Here is a 22,554-nt window from a genome sequence, read left to right on the forward strand (position 1 = left end):
ACCTCCGGTTTGCAAGCAAAGCACTTTACCGCTCAGCCACCTCGCATCCAAAAAATAAAGTTTCCCTTTCAGACCATGCGGTCTATATGGCAGTTAATGTTAAGGCGATCTGTTTCTTTAGCCAACGGTTAACGAGCATGGTGTCATGTGGCCAGCAAAACGACCAACCACCTATACTTTCCCCAGCTGAACTCAGAGTTGGGTGGACTCAGGGGCGCGCTAAAAATCCCGAAATTCACAATTCCAGTCTTCACCGAGATTCGAACCCAGAACCCCATTTTCGGAAGCCAAGCGCTTAACCATCAGTCACACCCCCTACGCTGACTGCTCATTAAATGCTGACACTCTATTTGACCTTTAAAATGCTAAATTTAGTAAATCTATTGTAAATTTTAAAAAGATGACATATTTGGGTTTTTAATTTTCGTAGTACAACAATATGGAGAACTCTGCGTGTGTTTTAATGAGAAAATTTTGCATTTTATTTCAAAATAAATTTTATTTTACAATAAATGGTGCAAATGTCATTTCAATACTAAAATGATTTATTTAACTTATCATTATAAAAAAGTTACAAGGTAAAAAGTATTTTATGCATTTATTTTCATAAAATTTAAATCTTTTGAAAATAGCACGTTTGTCTTCTAACCAATTTTACGTTCAATAGTTTAATTATATTAATAGAAAATATTAACAAAACTAGCTAAACCCGCATGTGGGCAGAAAAAAATAAGCTTTCTCTACTTTGAAATGTCTTTTTCCTGGATGTGCGTATATTATTTAAAGAAAAAAAAAAAAAGGAATGAAAAAAATAAAAACATATTCTCTATAGCAATTTAGAAGGCATTTCGTACACAACAATTTCCCTCTTAATATATTCTAACATGTTTGGCAATTATAGATGGAATAATGTAAAGTAGCCAACACAGATTTCTCTCAGCCTAACCTAATTGCAGATAAACTAATACAGGATGCTGCAACAATCTATTCTCTTCTCTTTAATATTTTTCTGTATCATATAATACCAGAATTTAAAAAAGGCTTCACCATAAACGGGAGGCTTGTTTCCAATCTTATCTTCGCACGTGATATAAATGGAAATTCATATTCACCCATACCTTACTTTAGTGATGGGCAAAGTTATTAGAGGCAAGCAAAAAAAATTATTTCAAATAAAAAGAAGTTTTGGAGGGTCATTAATTTTTTAATTTAGCAAATACAGAAATTTAGTATATGATTTAATGAATTAAAAATGAAACTAATGTTTTGTATGAAGATGCTATTGGTAAAATAACAGTTCATCATAATTTGAGTTTAATTTTAGATCTTTAATTATGCTTTATTGTGATTAATCTATCAAACACATCTTTTTGTAAACATGATTACAAAAAAAAAAAGCTGCTTTAAAATGTATAAGATGAAAACATTGCAAATATTCTCTATGCAAAACTTTTTAAATTTGGAAATTAGATTTTGCCAGCAAATGGTCTGAAATTAATTTCCTAATTCCTAGGATAGCCTTTCATAACATCATTCATTGTAGGCCTATATATATTCTGTTTGAATGCGACAGGTCATTTTTAGCTACCTAATAGACAAATAGGGCGGATGATAAAAAAAAAGTCATTTGTTTCTGTGGCCTACGGTTTCTATTCCTATTGTTTCTATTGATTTCATTTTATGATAACTTTTGCATTATTTTAGAAGATCTGGGGGGGGGGGGGGGGGAAATACCATCGCATCCGGGTGCTTTGCGGACAGCCATGTGGTCTATGGCTTTGTTGAGCTCTAACAGGGTGGGTGTTTCGTGTAGCTTGTTCAATGTGGGTAATTGTATGATAGCCTTAAGGGCTGAGGCAGAGACTGAGCTTGTTGTAGCGTAGAATTCAGAGTAATGGTCAACCTATCTGTTGGCACTTGTCTGTGATAATTTCCCCAGTGGTTGATAGAGGTGCTGACTTGTTTCGGGAGGGTCCGAGAGCCTTTTTGATTCCTTCATACATCCCTCCTATGTTGCCCACTTGCCTTGGGCTGCGAGCTGAATATTCTCACTGAGATCTACCCAGTATTCATTGGCACAGTCCCGTACTGTCCCCTGTACAGTGGCTCTAGGCTGTAATTTATAAGATAATACAAATGTAATCAAAATACAGCTACAATGAATATGAATAAAGGGTTTTAAACCAACGTTAGTTGCACTGAAAGTATTTATTTTTCTGGCTAGTCTCCCGTTATTTAGTCTATACTTTTGAGCGGATGTGACCTCTTTTGTTTCCTTCTTAGCTAAGATGGCGGTGGATTTTCTAATGATGAATGTTTCGACCCCACCCCCAAGAGAATAACCAGCCGATGCCAGTGTTTTAGATGATTTCCCATGACTGAATAAACATAAACTAAATATACTTTGGAATATAAACATGTCTTCTGCTGAACTTTACTCCAAGGTAGCATTTTTTAAACATTTAGGCTTAGGTCTAGAGGTCTAAAACTTAAACTTCAACTACTCTTTCTCTTACTCTTCCTCTTGACTTGCTTGTTGAAATTGTTCTTAGTAACTCTGTCACTGTCACTGTCTCTTCTCTAGACCTACACTCTACGCTAACTTAGTTACTTACTGAGTCTAACTCATCTAGACAAGACTCTAGTCTCTAGTTTTGACAAGTTTTGTAATTGTTTATTTATTATTTATTTATTCAATTATATTATCATTGTTAAATTTGGTGTGTTTTTTATAGATCTTGAATTTTTGTTATTTGAAAGATGAAATAAAGAATACTAGGTAACTAGATCTCTAGATCTAGATTCTAGATTCACTAAGATTCTAGATCTATATTTTAATTTAGAATTTAGATCTATCTAGATCTATATTTCTAGATCTAGTAATTTAGTCTTAGTAGTATTACTATGACTATGAGTATGAGTATGACTCTAGTACTCTAGTCTAGTATAAGTTAAACTTAAGTATTAGATTAAATATAATTATATAATAGTATTTAATAGATCTAGGTCTATACTCTATAGTCTATAATCTATAAACAACTATTAATTATCTAGTATTCTAGTTTTCAATAATCAAATCTAGACTAGATTCTAGCCCTAGACTTAGATATAATCTAGATTCTAATCTAGATTGTATACCTAGTCTTAGAGTCTAGAGTGACTCTAGACTGTCTAGATTAGTCTAGACTCTAGAGGCTAGAGTGAGTTATTAACTTATTTGTCTAGACTCTCTAGAGACTAGATCTAGCTAGGTGAATAAGCTAACTAGAACTAAATCTAGATCTATAAATTCTATATTTAACTATAGTTAGATCTAGATCTAAATCAAGAAGTAGATTCTAGACCTCTATGATTTCTATATATATATTATTATATATTAGATTACTCTAAGATAGTTATCTAGAATCTAGAATAAAATACAATCTCTAGAATCTAGGTTCTAGAGATTGCTAGATCATTTTATTTTTATGTGTATATAATTTCTGACTCTGAGTCTCTAGATTATACTACATCTAGAATTTATATATAATATATTATATTTAATGTAGATCTAGATCTACTTTGTCTACAGTGGCAGACTCTTCTAGATCTAGACTCTAGAGATCTCTAGTCTATCTAAATGACATAGAACTAGACTGTACTTACTGACTTAGTATCAAGATTATCTCTAGATTTTTCTAAATCTATCTAGATTCTAGATCTAGACTTTTAGATAGATGTAGAATTAAATGGAAACTAATGGTTATTCAAATTTGAGTAATAGACATAATATTTAAATTCTGCATAAAAAATTAAAAATAGTAATTACATTTAATAATATAATTATATTTTTTCATTTTTTGTGTGTATGCTTAGAAACATTAATTATATATATAATTTTAACACATATAACACATATAATTTTAAAATAAATTTGACACTTAATTCTTCACCTCTAAAAGACAAACAGGATTTTCATTGTGAAATTTTGTTTTTAGATTCCCCCCCCCCCTTTTTTTTTTTTCAACAGTACCGAAAATACCGGAACTTTATTCTTACACTTACAGTGACTTACAGTTACAGCCCTGGTACACAACTGCCCCCCCCCCTTTACCCCCTCCACCATTTTTTTTGTTGTGGTTGAGATTAGAGATATTAAAATTCAGAGACCCAATGTTGCGGAGCATTATGATGTGCAGGATGAAAAAAAACAACAAAACAACATAAAACCATCAACTATTTGAATTAAAGAAACTAGACAACACAGTCCAAAATTATGTGTTGGTGAATATGGTTTTCTGCCCAATAGAAAACAATATTTGAACACAGTGAAGGTAGAGAATCAGGGATACTAGAATTCATGGAGGAAGAGTATGTGTGAGGAAGTACATTTTAAATCGAGGCTTTAATTATGCTAACATTTTTTCGCTTCAACCTTTGGCAGGGCAATGCAAAAGAAAAAAAAGGGGGGGGGGAGTTCTGCTAAAGTATAGCACATATATAATACCAGTCTATAAAATATCTCAATTTAAAGGATACTAGAAATCACAGGGCCAAACTGTTGTGTTTGGAAGTGTTCTAATGCAAGCCATAATATTGGAAGTGAAAGAATGGCAGGCTGTTCCTAACCAGTTTGTAGCCTATCAATGCAGTGAAGATCAGGGATACTAGAATTCACGGGCCAGAGTAGTATAAAATAGGCTTTGATTAGGACAACCTTGTTCGCTTTACCTTTTGACAGGACATGGGAGAGAAATGCCCTTTGTTAGAATATAAAAAGAATAATCTTGCTGATCAATTACATGCTTTGTTTAAATGGACTTAAGTTGGCCTATGTTTTGAATGTAGTTTTTGGCATGCGACATCAAAGCCTAGATTCAGGTTTCTTTTTTTATGGGACATATGCTTGTTAGCGTGAGTTTGACAGTTTGAATCTTAGGAAAAAAAACAACACCCTCATCTTTTGTTATTGATTCAGAGACTAAATACCTTAATACCCAGGTTTAGGAGGACAACCAAATAGATCACATTAAACCCAAAGTGACATTTACTTTACGGAAAAAAACAACACATAAATGTACACCTTATTTTAAGCTATCCCGACAAGATCAACGTTTAATCTTTCGACTCAGGACCCAACACAACAGAATGCGACTACATATGTACCGGAAGCTCAAAATTGGAACCAGTGAAAACTTCCCATGTGGAGTGTCACCAGAGAATGCTGACCATGTCCTTCAGGACTGCACTCTCTTACCAATAAAAAAAAATCTATATGGAGAGCTCCCTGGTTTGGAAACCACTGCGCAGTTCATCTCATAAATAAAAATAAATAATGGCTTTTATATAGCGCTACTTTCATGCTTATAGCATGCTCAGAGCGCTTTGGTCCAATATCATTTGTGGACCAGTGGTGGGGGGGGGTATCTAGGAGAAGGTTTTTCCGTGCTGCCTTTAGGCGCTCAATAAACACAACTCTGCCTGATTCGGGTGTCTAACCTCGAGCCCCCTTCATAGGTAGCCAAGCCAAGTTCAAGCGCACTTAGCCTCTCGACCACGCTTCCCTCACATATTGATCCAGTCATCTGAACTCGCCAACATACAAATGAGAACGAGGAAGAAGAAGAAAATGTACACCTTGTAAGGTTCCATTTTATATTTGGTCTCCACGGCTGCCCACATTGAATATTTATAGCACAGAAATAAGGCCCACAATGGATTGGACTCAGCGATTTTTTCTGGTGAAATGACACGTGTCCGGAATTGATAATGACCACCAGACCTTGCTCGGCACCCTCTGGTCTACATATGAAAGCGATTAAAGCCAACTGAGGAGAAATGTGCTTCACATATTTGGAGATTCATAACAAACGAATATTCACATTTGACTAGAGTAACACCTTTAGTAAAATCACTAAATTTAGAAAGCCTTCAGGACAGAAGACTCAAAAGTAAAGTAGCAATTATACATAAGACACTGAACCATAATCTTCAAATACAAAACCAAAATTTAATAAAATACTCAGAAAGACGCAAAGGTAAAGGCACATTCCTCATCCCATATGCTAGGACAAATTTGTACAAATGCTCCTTCTTCCCTAGTGCTATTAGAGCATGGAATGGGTTGCCTGAGCTAGCCAGGAAAACCAGTGACTTGGCAGAATTTAAGTCATTGGTTAATATGCATGACGCAAGGGCGTAATCGTCTTCTTTTTTGAAGTAACGTCTGTATTATATAAGATAAGATTTGCAAGTAACGTTAACGTGACCTCGACAAGACCTGCGCCATCGTCGGGTGGGCGCCACGATCTATAGTTCGCTAAACGGCAATCTTGTGCTGGGGCGCGCACTTTTCTTTCTTGGCCAGGCCAGATTTGGAAATGTAATAAAGTATGGCAGTTGACTTTGGGTCCAAATCTGTATAATACCTTGTTTAAAGACTTTGCTTTGAAAAGCTTATATAAACTCACGCCATCTGTGTGTCTTGCTAAATGTGTTTTTATAGGTTAGTTATTTCTCCCACTTCCCATTCTTGGATCATATTGATTTGTACACGATTATTTATTGGCGCTAACAACACACAGATAAGTCTAAAACATTAACTAATTAAATAATTAGTGGTATTTAATTTTTGTTTGTTTGATATATATATATATATATACATTCTTACCGTATTTAGACATGGCTGTAAATGTACGGTTCTTTCCATTAAATAAGTCTATGTTTACCCCTTTCCACGAAAAAAAAAAGAAATTTTGATATTTGTTGAGGGCGCATCGGTTAATCTGGAAGACAACAACTATATGCTTGTAATACGCCTTGGCATGGAATCAAGTATCGATCTATTTTTTGCCTTTCTTGTTAAAATCACTAGAGTTCTTTAAAGGGAATCTGTGCTCGGTGTTCATTGGTTATTGTAAGTGCTGTTTACTCTTACTGAGTGCACCGATAGTCACTGTATACTAAGGGCAGGGATGGTCAGACTCACCAGACGTACAGTTTTAAAGTCTACTTCTCATCTTGGCTGACTTAAAGATGGTGTCACTGTGATACTTGGATTTAGAACTGGGTGGGCTTGACTTTGCAGAATGGAAACACAGATATATAGCTCCTCTATTGTGGTTGAAGATAGCACATTTCTCATTTCATGCGAACTCAAAAAGATGGCTAACATCACGTTTTTCATTTCCTATGAGCTCAAAATATGGCCTGTAGAGTCTCGTTTTTTTTTCTTTTGTTGTTGTTGGCTCTTGCGTTTTTTCATGATGTCTGCTCTCCTTGCCTCGTATCTTAAGACTTTGACACTCACAGCTTCACGCCACGAGGAGCGATGGAGAGCTAGTGCTTCCCAGCCTTTGATGCCAATATCACACTCCTTGAGTTCTTAAGTAAGGTTGTCTTTTAAACGCTTGGAGCGCTTTTCAGCACACAGCTCCCCATGAGGAAATTGTTTGGGACCAAAACAGAATTACTCTTTACGAAAACGAATATTTTAAGACTTTTAGTAGAAATCATTTTTCAAGCAATATTGTAAGGAATACTTATGTCTGTTTATCCCTAATAAAAAAAAATCAAAACCGTTTGACCTATCTTGATTAAACTTTGCGTAAATGTTCCTTAGATACTAACGGTAAACCTAACATACGTAAAGTAACCCTACCACAAGCAGAAGACTGTTTAAAAAAAAAGTTGCCTAAGTTTTCCAACTCTATGAACTCAATAGACTTTATTGGATTTTAGATCAAATAGCGCAATGATACAAATCAAATGAGCACGAGACGACATAACATTATCCATTGGGGCCCAAAATTGGGTGTTCAATTTTATTTTTTTACTTTAAATATTACGCCAATGCCATGTTCTCTTGCTGTTCATGTTGGTATGTAAATTAGTGACCATGCTCCACGTATTCGACACATTAGACTTATATATTTATTAATTACATCATCTCATGTCGTGATGTCGAATGTCAAAATGAAGGGGCCCCTAAAGAGGCCCCCCCCCCGGGCCCCCAGTCTTTTGCTACGCCACTGGGAAAATAACAATGAAGTTGTCTCCCTTAGCAGTGACTACTGAAGATGTGTAATATGGCGGCTGTTCCACATTAAATACGACACTTCTTCCATAAATTCAAATCTCCGAAGACGACTGTACACAGGCCTCTTGTTATTGCTTCAGATTATTTAGAAAACAACAACTAAGTTACCGGATGATGCAGCGTGTTCCCATTCAATCTCGATCTAAATCTACATGTTTAGCTTTGCTCAGCAATAGTGAATTCACTTTTTTTTTTAACAATCTGCTGAAAGTGTTTTTGTCAGTGATGCCCAAACTACGGCCCGCGTACCAGATCTTAATCCGATCTTTGATTCGGTGCTATTCGGCCCCTTTACAATTTCTGCACGCAGCGCATGATAAAGCCTCAAAGCTTCGATTCCTCCACGATGTTTACTTTAGCGGTGGCACGGCATGTTTGATGTGACCCCCCTAGGCCGAAAAAGAATGGGCACCACTGATCTATGTCAAATGTCCTTTTGAAATTTATGACTGATTCCACCGGCAGGAAGTGTAACGCCCTTCCTGTGTTTCCTGTATCTCCCCCTCCCCTATTTGTGTATACTTTTTTTTTTTAAACAAAGCTTATACCAACTCACTCTGTCTGTATGGATAAAAGTATGTACATGCCATTTCTCTCACACCTATTCTCGGATCAAATTGAAACTTTGCACAATTATTCATTAGCATAGACAAGACACGGATCAATAAAAAAAAAAGACATCTAACAAATTAATCACCGGTAATTAGTTATTTTGTTTGATATCAACAAGGGAAATTAATCCTTCAGTATTCACAAATTTAGCTAATTATGTCGTGTTTGTCCCCTTAGATAGCTGTACTCTTTATTTCTCCCACGGATCAAGTTGAAACTTAAAACAATTATTTATTGCGTTGTCACAAGCACATAAGAATGTGGCCATGACCAGGTCACAAAACATGAATCAATTAAACAAAAATTACCAACAATAGTCAATTAATTATTAGAAATTAATTTTTCTATTTGGCAACAAATAAGGGAAATAACTGTTACATCATTGAAATATATGGTTGTAAGTGCGGAGTTCTTCCATATTGAACAAGCTTCTTTTTAAATGATTTTATTCTCCAAAGGGATACAATCTTTTCAAATATGGTCAGTTTCTCTGCATTTGTTTTGGAGAAGATAATTTTTTATTTGTCACAATTTTGACACTTCCCTATAAATAGCAAAATCGGAATGGTGGTTTTAATTATATATGTATACCCCTAGTAGTTTTTAAAATCAGAACAAACTATAACAAAAATGATGACGGCTCGATATCGTTAGCACCTGGTTCATTGCGTGGCCGATATAGTCAAGCGCGCTATTTTACATGTTCGCTAATTACCGCCCGGATTGTGCTGTGTATGTAAGCCATATAGTTTCACACATTTACCATTGAAATGTGTAGGAATGTGCTGAGAGGTGGAGTAGAAAAGGGGAGGGGGGCGCTCATGTGTAGAGGAACGCCGCACACTTTTGGTGACTCATTGCAATCAACGTCCGAGACACGCACGCAGTCGCCTCCCCTCTTTTGTCAACACGCCGTCAGCGTTGAATGAAGTGTCCGCTCAGTCATGCGTGACTGGTGGGAAGATTTGAAACCAATCTAAACTTGTGGGAAAATCAACATTAGCAGAAGACTGGGTGTCCACCGAGGACACATTTTGATAGTAGAGGTCTCTATTTTGTCTTATCTAACGATATATAGATTCTCTCTATCTCTAGCGCCCTCTCCTTCAGATTGCATTATAAAGTTTCCAGTGTCATGTTTAAACCAATAGCTCATAGAAAAAGTTATCAATTATAAAGTTGTCTTTTCCTCACCATAAATTTGACATAGCTGACAAATAGGTATTCATTGTTGTAATTATTATTTGACAATGCTTACATCAACTCACTGGTACAACTTTATTATTTCTCCCACTTCCCATTCTTGGATAAAGTTAACACTGCACAATTATTCATTGTCCTAAACAAAAGACGCATCAATCAAAAAAAAATAAAAACCAATCAGTTAATTAATTAGTGATTATTAATTAATTAAGTAATTAATTTGTAAAAAAAAAAAAAATGAAAAAAAAGTTACAATTTTGAGAGATGGCTGTAAATATACATTTAAAAGAAGGAGTTTTACCAAGCTTTTATCAACTCTGTCTGGTAAAAGTTTGAACGTTTTTTTCTCTCACTTCCCATTCTCGGATCAAGTTGAAATTTTGCATAATTATCCATAGTCGATGACAATACACGAATCAATCCGAAAATTTACCGATTATTTAATCACTTAGTATTAATTTATTAATTTTAGTTTTATATAACATTAAGGAGCTAAAACCTTTTAATTTTCAGTACATGGCAATAATTAGCGGTTCTTTCCATTAGATAAACTTGGTTTCTATTTTGCTTGCTTAACGAGTGAAATTTCGTGTATTTGTTTTCACAACTTTTCTATGGCACTTTCTTCGACCGAGTTAGTCACTAAGTCAGCGATAACAGTTTTATCAGTTTTCTGCTTTTCTTTGATACGCGTCTGTAGCATTGGATTTTTTGTTTTACGAAGCTTATATCAACTCACTCTGTCTGTCTGGTAAAAAGTGTGTACACGTTATTTCTCCCACACTCAATCTCGGGTCAAGCTGAAATTTCGCTCTATTATATCTTTTACCTGACAACACAAGAATAGATAAAACAAATTAACCAATATATTTATTAACTATTGTTAATAAAATATTTTGTTTGATAGCTCGAACACGGGAAAGAAATCGTACTTGACAGATGTGGTGGTATAAATTAATCCTTTTTTGAGGACTCTTGAGCCCTGAATGAACATTTTTTTTTATGCATTTAAAAAATGATCATGTAAACATTCACCAAGATACCTACTTTTTCCCTTCCCTTTCACAACTGATCCAGACAAGTGATAGGATCATAGCGCACTGAGAAATCTAAACAATAACCATTGCTAAAAATATTTCGAATAGCACCGATTTATTATGTCTAATTCAATCATGATCCAAACTAATTGATACAAATACTATTAATATACGCTTTTTTAGCGGCTCCCGAAAGGGGAAAAAGACGCTATTAGTTTTGTGTGAAATGTCTGTCCGTCCGTCACATCTAACTTCACATTCACTTTCACCTATCCTTTGGACTGCTGGGGCACCACATAAGATCTATCAACCTTCTTTCTCCATTCTTCTCTGTCATTTGTCTTTAACAGAATTTAATTCTGATGTTCTTTCTGAAAATATTGATACCTGCTTTTTTTACCTGCCTGGGTGGACCACTTCGGGGGCCGTTTTTGAGTTTGTGTTTCTACACAAACTGTCTTTGTAACCTTGTTTTTCTTAAGTATTTTTTATATTTTGCTTAGCAAAGTGGTATCAAGGGTCATTTGGAGTCGACTCTGATCACAGGGCAACCTTTATTTCTCCATTGTCAATTTAGTTTGAGACTGGATTGCTGGCAAGACTGATAAGATCCCCCAGCTCCTTACTTCCCGTTAATCTTTTAATTTTTAAAAGTCTTTCTAAATTGATTGACGTAATGCAACTGCCAGTTATCTTACTTTACTATTCGGCTCAGGCGGAAATAAAAAAAAGTGCTATGCGGTTACTGAATTGCTCAAATGATTGAAATGTTGAAATTAGATTGCACGGAGACTAGTTGAAATTAGATTTTATAAGTTTGTATCCACGACCCCATCCCTCTCCCACTCCCCTGTGTATTTTACGAGCATGACGGTAATGACAGAATTTGGAAATCATACACTAAATTAACGAGGTCAAACAGACGAGAATCTGTTTAATCATCTTTTGACCAGCGCGTGGAACAGGGATTACATTAATAGAATATGTAACGTCCCCCCCCCCCTCAGAAGTGATTGATTGATTGAACTAGATTACTATAACTGAAATGACCGAACTGTAACTTATCAAAATAGCAGGGAATATTCAGTAATAATAGCATATATATGGGTTGGGGTGGTCCAGGGCTCCATGACTGAGACAAAGATTTGTTTAAAATTGTGTTTCCCAAGTTTGTAATGAACATTTGGGTGAACCAATCCACCCGTTGTTAAAGCTGTAAACGTTACTTGTTGTCATAGCTGTAAGCTATGGTAGAAGCTGTGGAAGGCTACTTAAAGCTGTAATAACGGCCCCCTGTTGAAGCTGTAAAAAGGCTACCTATTGAAGCTGTAAAAGGCTGCTTGAAGATGGGGATTTCCGAAACTGGATGTGTAGTTGATAGAGCATAGCTCTATTAACGATGCTGTCGTGGTTCGATCCCCATGCTGGTCATACTTTTTTTTGCAATGACTGTCCGATCAGATACGATTTTACAATTCATTGAACGTAAAGTTGGAATTTTTTTTTTAAATTCCTGTTTTCACAGGTTTAAAACTCGTTTTAAATTTGTTTTATAAATTATTCGCTGTTTTTTATCAGGATCGAAATTCGACTTTAAAACAAAGTCAACAGGAAACAGGCGTGCGATTAAATCACAAGGACAGTCAGGCGTTGTCAGCTTGGCGATAAGTATCGGAACGCTTCGGGCCAAATCCTTTGTCCACTAAGTCGTGCAGGCCTTGCCAGGCCAGTTGGTCACCTGTTGTCCACCGCTGCGTACACCCAAACGCCGGTCCTCGTTTTTTTTTCCTCCCCTCATGGCACTGGGAGACAAGTTTGACTTCACTTTGGATTACATCGTTGAGAACCGCTGGCCATTCCGAGATGGTCAGTGTTGACCCACGTCAAATCAAAGCAAATACTGTTCCCCTCTCTTTGATTTCCTTCCCTCCCCTTTCATCCAAGCTCTTGGTATTTCTTCACAGATACCAACCATCTGATGTTGTCACTAGTTCGATCAACCTAGTTCACGTATCAACTAGTGTTACAGCCTATCGCTTGCTCATTGAATGTTTCTCGTGTAATAATGGCAGAGCGAGTTTGCTCGAGATTCTGTTTTCCTCGGTGTCATCCTAATGACCGTAGCTCGGTGGTATACATTTGAGTACTGACCGACTAGGTTACGACACACACGTGTGAACGAGAATTATAGTTTGTGGATTGCAGAGGCGTAGTGGGCGAGCAAAATGTGCGCCCAGGACAAGTAATTTATTGGCACCCCCCCCTTCCACATTTTCAATGAACATCACATAGAAAGCCTATAAATAAAAAGTATTTAATAATAATATAATACAAATCACCTAATAAAAAAATCTACATGTGTCGCCCCCCCCCCCCCCCGTGAGGGTGACGCCAGGGGTACCGTGCCCCTGTTGCACCCCTCCTCACTTCGCCTCTCGTAGACTGCCCACTTGCCATTTCTGATATGATGTTCAGAATAGGTCAATGTGTGGTTGTAGAAAGCCAGAGTATTTGGATGTTGTTTTCTGGGAAAATTATAACAACCAAACCAGAGTATAAAAAAAAAACATAGACAAGCGAAGAGAACGAGAAACATAAGGAAAGAAAGAGCATTAGAAATATAGAAACAAAGAAACACACTGAAACTAAGAGATTGACGAACAAAGAGAATGAGAAACATCCATAAAAAAAAAGTAAGAAACACAGAAAGACGGAGTGAAAAAAAAATTGAAACGGAGATTGAAAGAAACATGAAGAATGAAAAGTACATTGAACCCAAATAGAAACATATTCAAGCAAGGAAACATAGAAACAAAGACAGAAATTAAGAAACATATTCAAACAAAGAGATTGAGAAACATATTCAAACAAAGAGATTGAGAAACAAAGACAGAGAATGAGAAAAATATTCAAACAAAGAGATTGAGAAACAAAGACAGAGAATGAGAAAAATATTCAAGCAAAGAGATTGAGAAACAAAGACAGAGAATGAGAAAAATATTCAAACAAAGAGATTGAGAAACAAAGACAGAGAATGAGAAAAATATTCAAGCAAGAGATTGGGAAACGGAGAGAAACTTTGATAAAGAGAAACAAAAAAAAGCAATTATGATTACGGTCTATGTTTTATGTTTTACTTCTCAGTTCAAACCAAGCACCCAGACACTAGATCCACTAATTACAATCATGCCGCGACAAAGTCCCTTCATTCCCCACCATCCACAGACCTGGTATCAATACCGAGGCCAAATGAGTTGATCGCAATAATTCAATAAACGCACGCGTAATGACTGTTCTACCTGCTGGCCAATGGCTAAACATTCTTTCTCTGGGTTTCGCAACTCAAGGGGGTATGCATACTTCAAGATACATATATTATTACCTTATATTATCCGGATGGCTGAACTAGATGACGAATAAAAAAAAAAACTGCGTGAAGAAATATTATTTATTTGTTAGATACAGGTGTACATTTGTTTTAAACATGGAAGGAATAGCTAAGAAGAAAAAAAAAGATTTTCTACAATTTATTATTTAATATTATGTTGTACTAAAAATTGTTGCCCACATTATTAAATGTATAAATGTACCTACTTGCACTTGAAGTCCTCTCTTTACTGACTAGGACAGGGCTTGTTGATGCTGACTTCTTTGAAAGTAGACCACACCTTCCTCTATCCCTTGGACCTTTTGGGCACCACACGTGATCTGTTGACCGTCTTTCTCCATTACTCTCCGTCTTTTGCCTTGAATAGAATCTTTTCTCCATGATGTCTTCCCATCGCTTTCTTTGTATGCTTCTTCTTTTTTTTCCTGGTGCTGTTCACTGGAGGAAGGTCTTTGCGAGCCCTGATATTGTCTTAAAGTTTTGGTTTGCGCTTTTGATAGTGGTCAGCAGGTCATCGGTGGGCCCAGTCGACTTTGTAATCCTGTTCTAATCTCTTCAAAAGACCGCTCGAATTGATATTGCCTCCATCTTTGTGTGTGGGACCAACATTGTTGGTAACTTATATCGCCAATAATTACATGTATGCTGGCGCCACTAGCTCCCAGTAAATTGGTGTGTTTCACTAGAGGGGTGAGTGGGGTGACAATGACACGTACATAACATGTTCACACGAAGAGTATAATGTATATGTCGCTTCGATTACGTCGGAACCCCGCCCCCTTCCCCTCCCTGGGTCATGAAAAAAGGTTGAGTATTGCTTGGACTAATCTAGGCTCACCCACAGGCACACACCCCGTCCAATTTCTCGCGAATAATTGGTGAGTAATTAAACATTCGTCATGGGCGCTGTATGATTGGTTTTCTCCATAGCCTGTCAGAGAGTAAAATCAGCAGAGTACAGAAGACTCGGCACATGTTTACGTTTTCTCAAACTGAAAAGTGATTTCATCAAGATGGGGCGATACTTAGTGTAGAGTACCATCGGCTTGTCGTTGTGCATTACTGGTTACATGTGAAGTGTAGCATTGCTGTGAGCATATTGATGATGTGTAACGATTGTGGGATTCAAATCGAAGTCCAAATGACTTCCAGAAATGCCTAGGCCTTGCTGGTTAAAACTGTATCGTTGAAAGAGGAGATATTGTCTTAATTTCATTACAATCCAAGGATTACGTTTATTGCATAGCAGCACTATACTTGACTGGAGGGTATAAATAGGGTCTGTTCTAGTACGAAGATACATATTCATATAAAGACTTATGTGACGGTTCACACATTGTGTTATCAAGAATTGTATGCACTTAGTTGCAAAGTGTATGTTAGAAGTTAAAGAATCGCCACGATTGTGTATTGAAGTAACGATTCTTTTTAAAATGGCTTTTCTACATCTTCGGTGTATTGAATGTGCCCATTCAGTTTTAGAATAATGTTCCTCAAGTATTTGTAGTTGTGTGCGTGTGTGTGCAACAATGGATAAGTTGCTTCATTTCTGGGGTAAAAAAGATGCCCCTTCTAAAGCAGGACACGAGAGTGTCAATACTAGTCAGGGGCTAAGTTGTAGTGATGCTAGTCAGGGGCTAGTGGCGGACTCTGAAAGTAGTCACGTGTCAGCTCCAGACTGTGGCTTTAGTTCTAAGGGTACTGAAGAAATGAGAGAAGAAGAAACACTGGACCATGCTCACCCACTGACCGGAAGCGGTAGGACCAGCAGATCTGAGTTCAGCTCTCAAACAGCCAGCAGAGAATACAGCTTGTCGGACTTCAGCATTCTCGAACACCTGAGCAACGCTTCTGTTGTCGACAGCCGCCGCACCAGCCAATCAGATCTCAGCTTTTACCTCGGGAGCAGAAGAGGCAGCCAATCGGATTTCACTTCCGCTGCAACCAGCAGAAGAAGCAGCCAATCGGATCTCAGTGTTGGAGGGTTTGGCAAAAATGTAGTTCAGAGGGCTGCGAAGAAGGTGCAGCCTTTGACTTATGACCCCTACAGGCGGTTCGATCTCCAATTTTTGGTTCACAATATAGAGACCTCAGACTTTTATGTCAAGGTACAATTAGTTTTTTATTTTTTTTTTTAAAGAAAAGATCACGCGGCTTTGACACCTTGTCTTCTGCGTCTTTGCAAACATTTCTATTAGGTTTCTTTAATGTACAAGATAAATTCACTACTTCATTCTCTCCTGGAGCAATTGGCGACTTCTACAAAGTTCAGAGTTGTAATCTGATAGAGCTAGATTTCTTACCCTCCGAAGTTGATTTCCCTTTTATCCTGTGATAAAAAGTCACCAAATGGTGCTTGAAGTAAAAGCACACATTATGATAAGAGCCTCAACTCCATTCCAAAAAATGTTTGTGTTACTCTTAATTCAGTTAACAAACTTAATATTACAAGAAAATCAATGCCTACTTTATTTTCCAATAATAAATAAAGTAATGCATTCATTTATTTGTCACTGAAATATAAAGAGAAACCAATGGACAGTAAAGGGGGTCGAACCCACAACATTCACGTTGGTTACAGCGGTTAGAACAAAAACATTTCGGCCATAGACTTATATATTATATCTTGACTGGAAATCGGAAACAAATTCTTATCCGCGATTGATCGATACACAGACTTATATATATAGATTTTTATGTACGTAACTCATTTTCAAGCTCTAAGGGAAGTCGCCCAAATCAATCTTTTCTGTCTTAGAAAAGTAATGATCTTTAGTTTTCAAAGTTTAGAAATAATGCAAAATCATTTCTCGGATTTTCTTTAGAATGGGCTATTAATCACAGAACTATATATTCACGCAAATATATGAAACAAAGCCATTTCCTGATAGTTTCCATTGAGATAATGTTTTAATAATAATAATAATAATTCATGTCTGTTGATTTTAATCATCTTGTGTATATTTAAATAGATTGATTACCTAGATCTTTTTAGATTATGTATATAAAAATTGCAAAATAATTATGAGACGAGAGTGCTCTTATTTTTTTATGTTCAATTGCTACATCTAGATTTAAAAATCAAATTATATGTTACATAGGTTAGGGTTAAAAAAACAACAACTTTACTTATGCTTTACAAAACAAAAACATTTTCACATTTTTTGTTGCGTTAGAAGATCTCCATGTTCAGTCTATATATAATATTTATAAGTCTATGAGTTGGGTCTCCTCCCCTGTCTTTTTTTCTTCTAAAAAAAAAATTCAACCTTCATTTTGCACCATTCCACATGCCACACCATGCTGCGCACTCTGTGTTTCCAACTTTTGACCAACTGTTGTCCATCCAGGATGACAGTGTAAGCTAGTGGTTAAATATTGTCCAAATTATCTGCCAAAGGCAAAGTCTGAAAATAGCTTTCTTCTAGGGATGAAACTCGTTTGTTTCACAGGCTTCGTATTCAGTATTAAAACAGCATGAAACTAAATAAAGTTCAGAGAGGACGGTATGAATGTTCAGTGAGAACATTATGAAATTTAATGAAAGTTCAGAGGGTAAATTATGAACTTCATACATAATGTTATGAATGTTCAGAGAATATGTTATGAAAGTTCATAGGGTAAATTATGAATGTTCAGAGATAGGGAATGAAATTTCATACACTATGTTATGAATGTTCAGAGAATATGTTATGAAAGTTCATACATTATGTTATGATTGTTCAAAGAATATGTTATGAAAGTTCATAAATTATATTATGAATGTTCAGAGAATAGGTTATGAAAGTTCATACATTATTTTATGAATGTTCAGAGAATATGTTATGAATGTTCAAAAAGATGTTATGAAATTTCATACATTACATCATGAATATTCAGAGAATATATTATGAATGTTAAGAGGGTACAGTACGAAGGTTAATTATGAATGTTCAGAAAAAGAAAAAGAGTTAATTTAGATGTTATGATTTAGTTTCTGTTTTGATCTGCAACAAAACTTGCCTACTTATCAACACCCCCTGTTCTCCGCGACTTAACAGCCAACTTGTTGTATTCGCAGGGCGCCAGGGTGTGGATACCCGACCCTGAGAAAGTGTGGAGAGCAGCAGAGCTGTTAGAAGACTACAAAGGACAGACAAGTTTGAAGATACAATACGAAGAAGCAGAGGTAGGTGACTTCCCTTGATTGACACCAAACTGTACACTCTCCATTGAGTCAACTATCGTGAGTAGGCCCTCCTTTGAGTGCATACAGGAAGAGGTGGTTGTTATTTAGGCTGATATAGCTTAACGTTTGAAAACCATAGCGCAAATACACACTCAGATCAGACCAGGTTAATGATATACAGTGGCGCGTAGCTAGGGGAGGGAAAGGGACTCAAATTTGAAAGTCCCCAATTATTTTTTTTTTACGTTAAATATTAACTCTTTCTCTCCTAACTGACGATACCAGCGTTGATTCCACCAGAATGTAGTAAATAATTACGGAGAGAAAGAGTTAGGTCACTGCCATGTTATGTTGCTATTCACATTCTTATATACGTTAGTGACAATGTTCCACACACTAGACTTGTATGTTTATTAAGTCCTTTATCTCATGTAATGGAGGCAAAGTGGTAGAGTGGTAAAGCGATAGTCTTCTGAACCGGGGGTCCCGGCTTCGAATCTTGGTGAAGACTGGGAATTTTTTTTTCGGGATCATTGGGTGCCTCTGAGTCCTCCCAGCTCTAATGGTTACCTGATATTAGTTGGGGAAAAGTAAAGGTGGTTGGTCGTTGTGCTGGCCACATGACACTTTCGTTAATCCTAGACCATAGAAACAGATGACTTTTACATCATCTGCCCTATGTCATGATGTCGAATGTCTAAATGCGGGGGCCCCTAAAGAGGCCAAGCCCCCCCCCCCGGGCCCCCAAATCCCTACCTATTCCACTGAAGATACATTTCGAGTTTGCTGCTGTAATAATGTTTGACTCATTTAGTGTACACTCACCCACTACTCGGTAGGGCTTGGCTGAGGAACCTTTTATAATATTCAAGCCAGTAGCTCAATAGGATCTCATCCTTTCTATAAGGTGGTTTTAAATACATGTTTCACAAATAACATTTGTAATGTTTCCTCTCTGTCGGCAGCAGTTTTCAGGTAGCTGCTGTTGTCTTATAAGAACACCTGCCTTCGACATTCTGGACTCCCCCAAGCCTTCCTTATCTGCTTTAAAAGATACACATTATTTTGCAAACCATAATAAATTGTCATTACTTAATCTTGACAATATCTTTCAAACTAGAATAGAAATTCTTCACCTAACCCTAGGGGGATTATGGGAACGACATGACCTAAATTGTGCCGATGTGCCAAAAAAAAAACCTAAAATATGAAATATCAAATACCTTAAAACCTAGAAGAACCTTTTTTCTTCACTTTGAAATTAAAGAATTTTGTTTTCCCCTAGATCATGAAAACTGGCTCTCACTGTAAGAACTAGAAATCTCTTTTCTCTCTCCAGCCGATGTGACGTCTCAGTATCTGTTGGTAGAGATACGCAAATTGTTTATTTGTTTTATTTTTATTTTGTTTGTAATGGCAATGTTCACTTGACATGCGCGCACACATGCACGCGCCAACACAAGACATTCTTTCATTCTTTGCCTGTCAACGTGCTTTGCAGTTTCAGCACCATGAAAAAAACCACCTTTGAAAAGAGTCCAGTTAAGAGGTTGACCTAGTGTTACATTAAAGAACCTTTTTTTTTTTTTAGATCTCAAAAACTAGAAAAGATTTTGAAAATGCGATATTATGATATTTTATTGTGAAATAAACTATTTTTGTTCTTTCTGTCCTGGTAAAAAGAATTGTAAACTGGTGAGATACTTTGCTTCCATTAGGGGCTAAAACTTTACCGTAAATAATCTGAATGAATTTTCGTCAGCTGAATGATGAATTAGGACAGAAAAGTCTCTCATTCCTCTAGCTTGTACTTTTTCAATTCTTCCCATGAGTCAGGGTTCACCATGAAAACAGTGACACATTTCTACATCCTATTTGTATTAATAATGCCTGTTGACCATTCATCCCCTTCTGTACTCTCTCTCTTCCCTGTGTCTACCTCTGATTCCTCTTCACCTCAGTCTACTTCTCTCTTTCTCTCTCTGTCTCCACAGTCTCTTTCTCCATCTCTCTTTGTCTTTCTCTGTCTCTTTCTTTCTCCAGTCTCTTTCTCCATTTCTCTATTTCTTTTTGTCTTACTGACAGACATTCTCTCTTTGTCTCCTTTCTCCATCTCTCTTCTTCTCAGTCTATGTCTCTCTCTCTCTCTGTCTCTCTGTCTCCTTTCTCCATCTCTCTTCTTCTCAGTCAATGTCTCTATCTCTCTCTCTCTCTCTGTGTCCTTTCTCAATCTCTCTTCTTCTCAGTCTATGTCTCTATCTCTGTCTGTCTCCTTTCTCCATCTCTCTTCTTCTCAGTCTATGTCTCTATCTCTCTCTGTCTCCTTTCTCCATCTCTCTTCTTCTCAGTCTATGTTTCTATCTCTGTCTGTCTCCTTTCTCCATCTCTCTTCTTCTCAGTCTATGTCTCTATCTCTCTCTGTCTCCTTTCTCCATCTCTCTTCTTCTCAGTCTATGTCTCTATCTCTCTCTGTCTCCTTTCTCCATCTCTCTTCTTCTCAGTCATGTCTATCTCTCTCTTTGTCTCCTGTCCATCTCTCTCTCCCTCTCTTCTCTCTCATTCATTGTATGCTACTAATGCTCTATTCTAACCATCGCAACAAAATTGGACCCACCCACCAAAAGTCTCCTCTGTTTACAGCTAAAGACTGTGGTGTGCCATCGTGAAGTCTATGAAGCAACGGTTGGTAAATTTGGGGGAAGAACACATTTAATCTTGGATTGAAAAACAAAAGAACAAGTCAACATGCTAGTCTCTTTAGAGATTTAAAAAAAAAGCATTTTGGGTTGTGCCTAACTAACAGCATCGACCAATTGTGTTACTATTGAGTTTCTTTTGTTTTGTTGTGGTTATATTTTTTTCCTTTGTTTTTGAGAAAATTGTTAAAAAATGTGAAATCCTTAAAATAAAACAAAACAAAATTTAATTTGAACCAACAGCAATGACTGTTTCTTCCCATTTGAGATTTTCAAAAATGGAGACCCATACATTATTGGTGTATCTGGTGTACAGAATACAGAAGTGTTGATAAGTGAAATGTTTTAATAAGCCTTTTAATCATTTTGTGTGCACTTTTTCAGCACTGTAGAATCAAAGTTCTAAGGGCCTTTGCTTGTTGCCTCGTGCATGTTTGTGTGTGTGTGTGTGTGTGTGTGTGTGTGCAGAGGTGGCCGGTTTTGAATTCGACATTATTAATTACACATTTTCTTGATTGTGTGAAGCAATATACAATTACATACATGGCTACTATGATTATAAATCTGGGGATCTTTTTTCTAGAAATCTGTCTACCAATTTTGGGCCAAAGGGTGGCGCGGTGGCTGAGCGGTAAAACGCTTGGCTTCTGAACTGGGGGCCCCGGGTTCAAATCCTGGTGAAGACTGGGATTTTTAATTTCAGGATCTTTGGGCGCATCTGAGTCCACCCAGCTCTAATGGGTACCTGACCTTAGTTGGGGAAAAGTAAAGCCGGTTGGTCGTTGTGCTGGCTACATGACATCCTCATCAACCCTAGGCCACAGAAACAGACAACCTTTACATCATCTTCCCCTATAGACCACAAGGTCTGAAAGGGGAACATTTTTTTCTAGGACTGAAGCAACCATGCCCCACACAAAGATGATAGAATTAGGAATAAAGGAAGCAGCACCTTGCACCAATATTGTCCCAACAGAAGTACTGCCTCTACAGTTAACTTACTTGCTTTATTAACCCATTCCCTGCCTTTTTTTTTTTCTCTCTTTCAGGACTTGTGGGTTGTAAGTGATCTCCCCTTGTAACCCTAGCCTAGACAATTAGAGTTAATTTACTAGACTTGCTAGTGACATAACAAACTCAACACAATTAATGATGGACAATTAAACTTTGTACAGCCATTTCAGAGTGCTGGATTTGTGGAACATTCATTTTTTTTGTGAGATAATGTGTGAGAGTTAATATACTGCTGCCAGATAGGTTGCATCGATTCTAAGCATGGGAATTGTCAGCAAATTAGGTATTAATAAATTAACAGTCACATAGCAAGTTATGAGTGTGTGATGCCAGTCTAGCAAGTCCAGTATATTAACCCA

General features: G+C 36.9%; 1 protein-coding gene across 10 annotated transcripts in view; it reads left to right on the forward strand.

The window, feature by feature from the left end:
- The first annotated feature begins 2,262 nt into the window (after nt 1–2,262).
- LOC106062952 (unconventional myosin-Va-like) overlaps nt 2,263–22,554 on the forward strand; it is a 99,820-nt gene continuing 79,528 nt past the window's right edge. For 4 of the 10 annotated variants that reach the window (XM_056016983.1, XM_056016981.1, XM_056016988.1 and 1 more), the window contains exons 1-3: nt 2,263–2,444; nt 18,378–18,485; nt 21,126–21,167. In XM_056016983.1, the coding sequence (XP_055872958.1) occupies nt 2,418–2,444; nt 18,378–18,485; nt 21,126–21,167 (177 nt within the window). In that variant the 5' untranslated portion in view covers nt 2,263–2,417. Of the gene's footprint in view, nt 2,445–18,377; nt 18,486–21,125; nt 21,168–22,230; nt 22,243–22,554 lie in introns of all 10 variants that reach the window. The other 6 variants (XM_056016982.1, XM_056016989.1, XM_056016990.1 and 3 more) reach the window with 3 other exon arrangements.

Source organism: Biomphalaria glabrata, chromosome 18 (assembly GCF_947242115.1).
Source record: "Biomphalaria glabrata chromosome 18, xgBioGlab47.1, whole genome shotgun sequence".
Classification (NCBI taxonomy): Eukaryota; Metazoa; Mollusca; class Gastropoda; family Planorbidae; genus Biomphalaria; species Biomphalaria glabrata.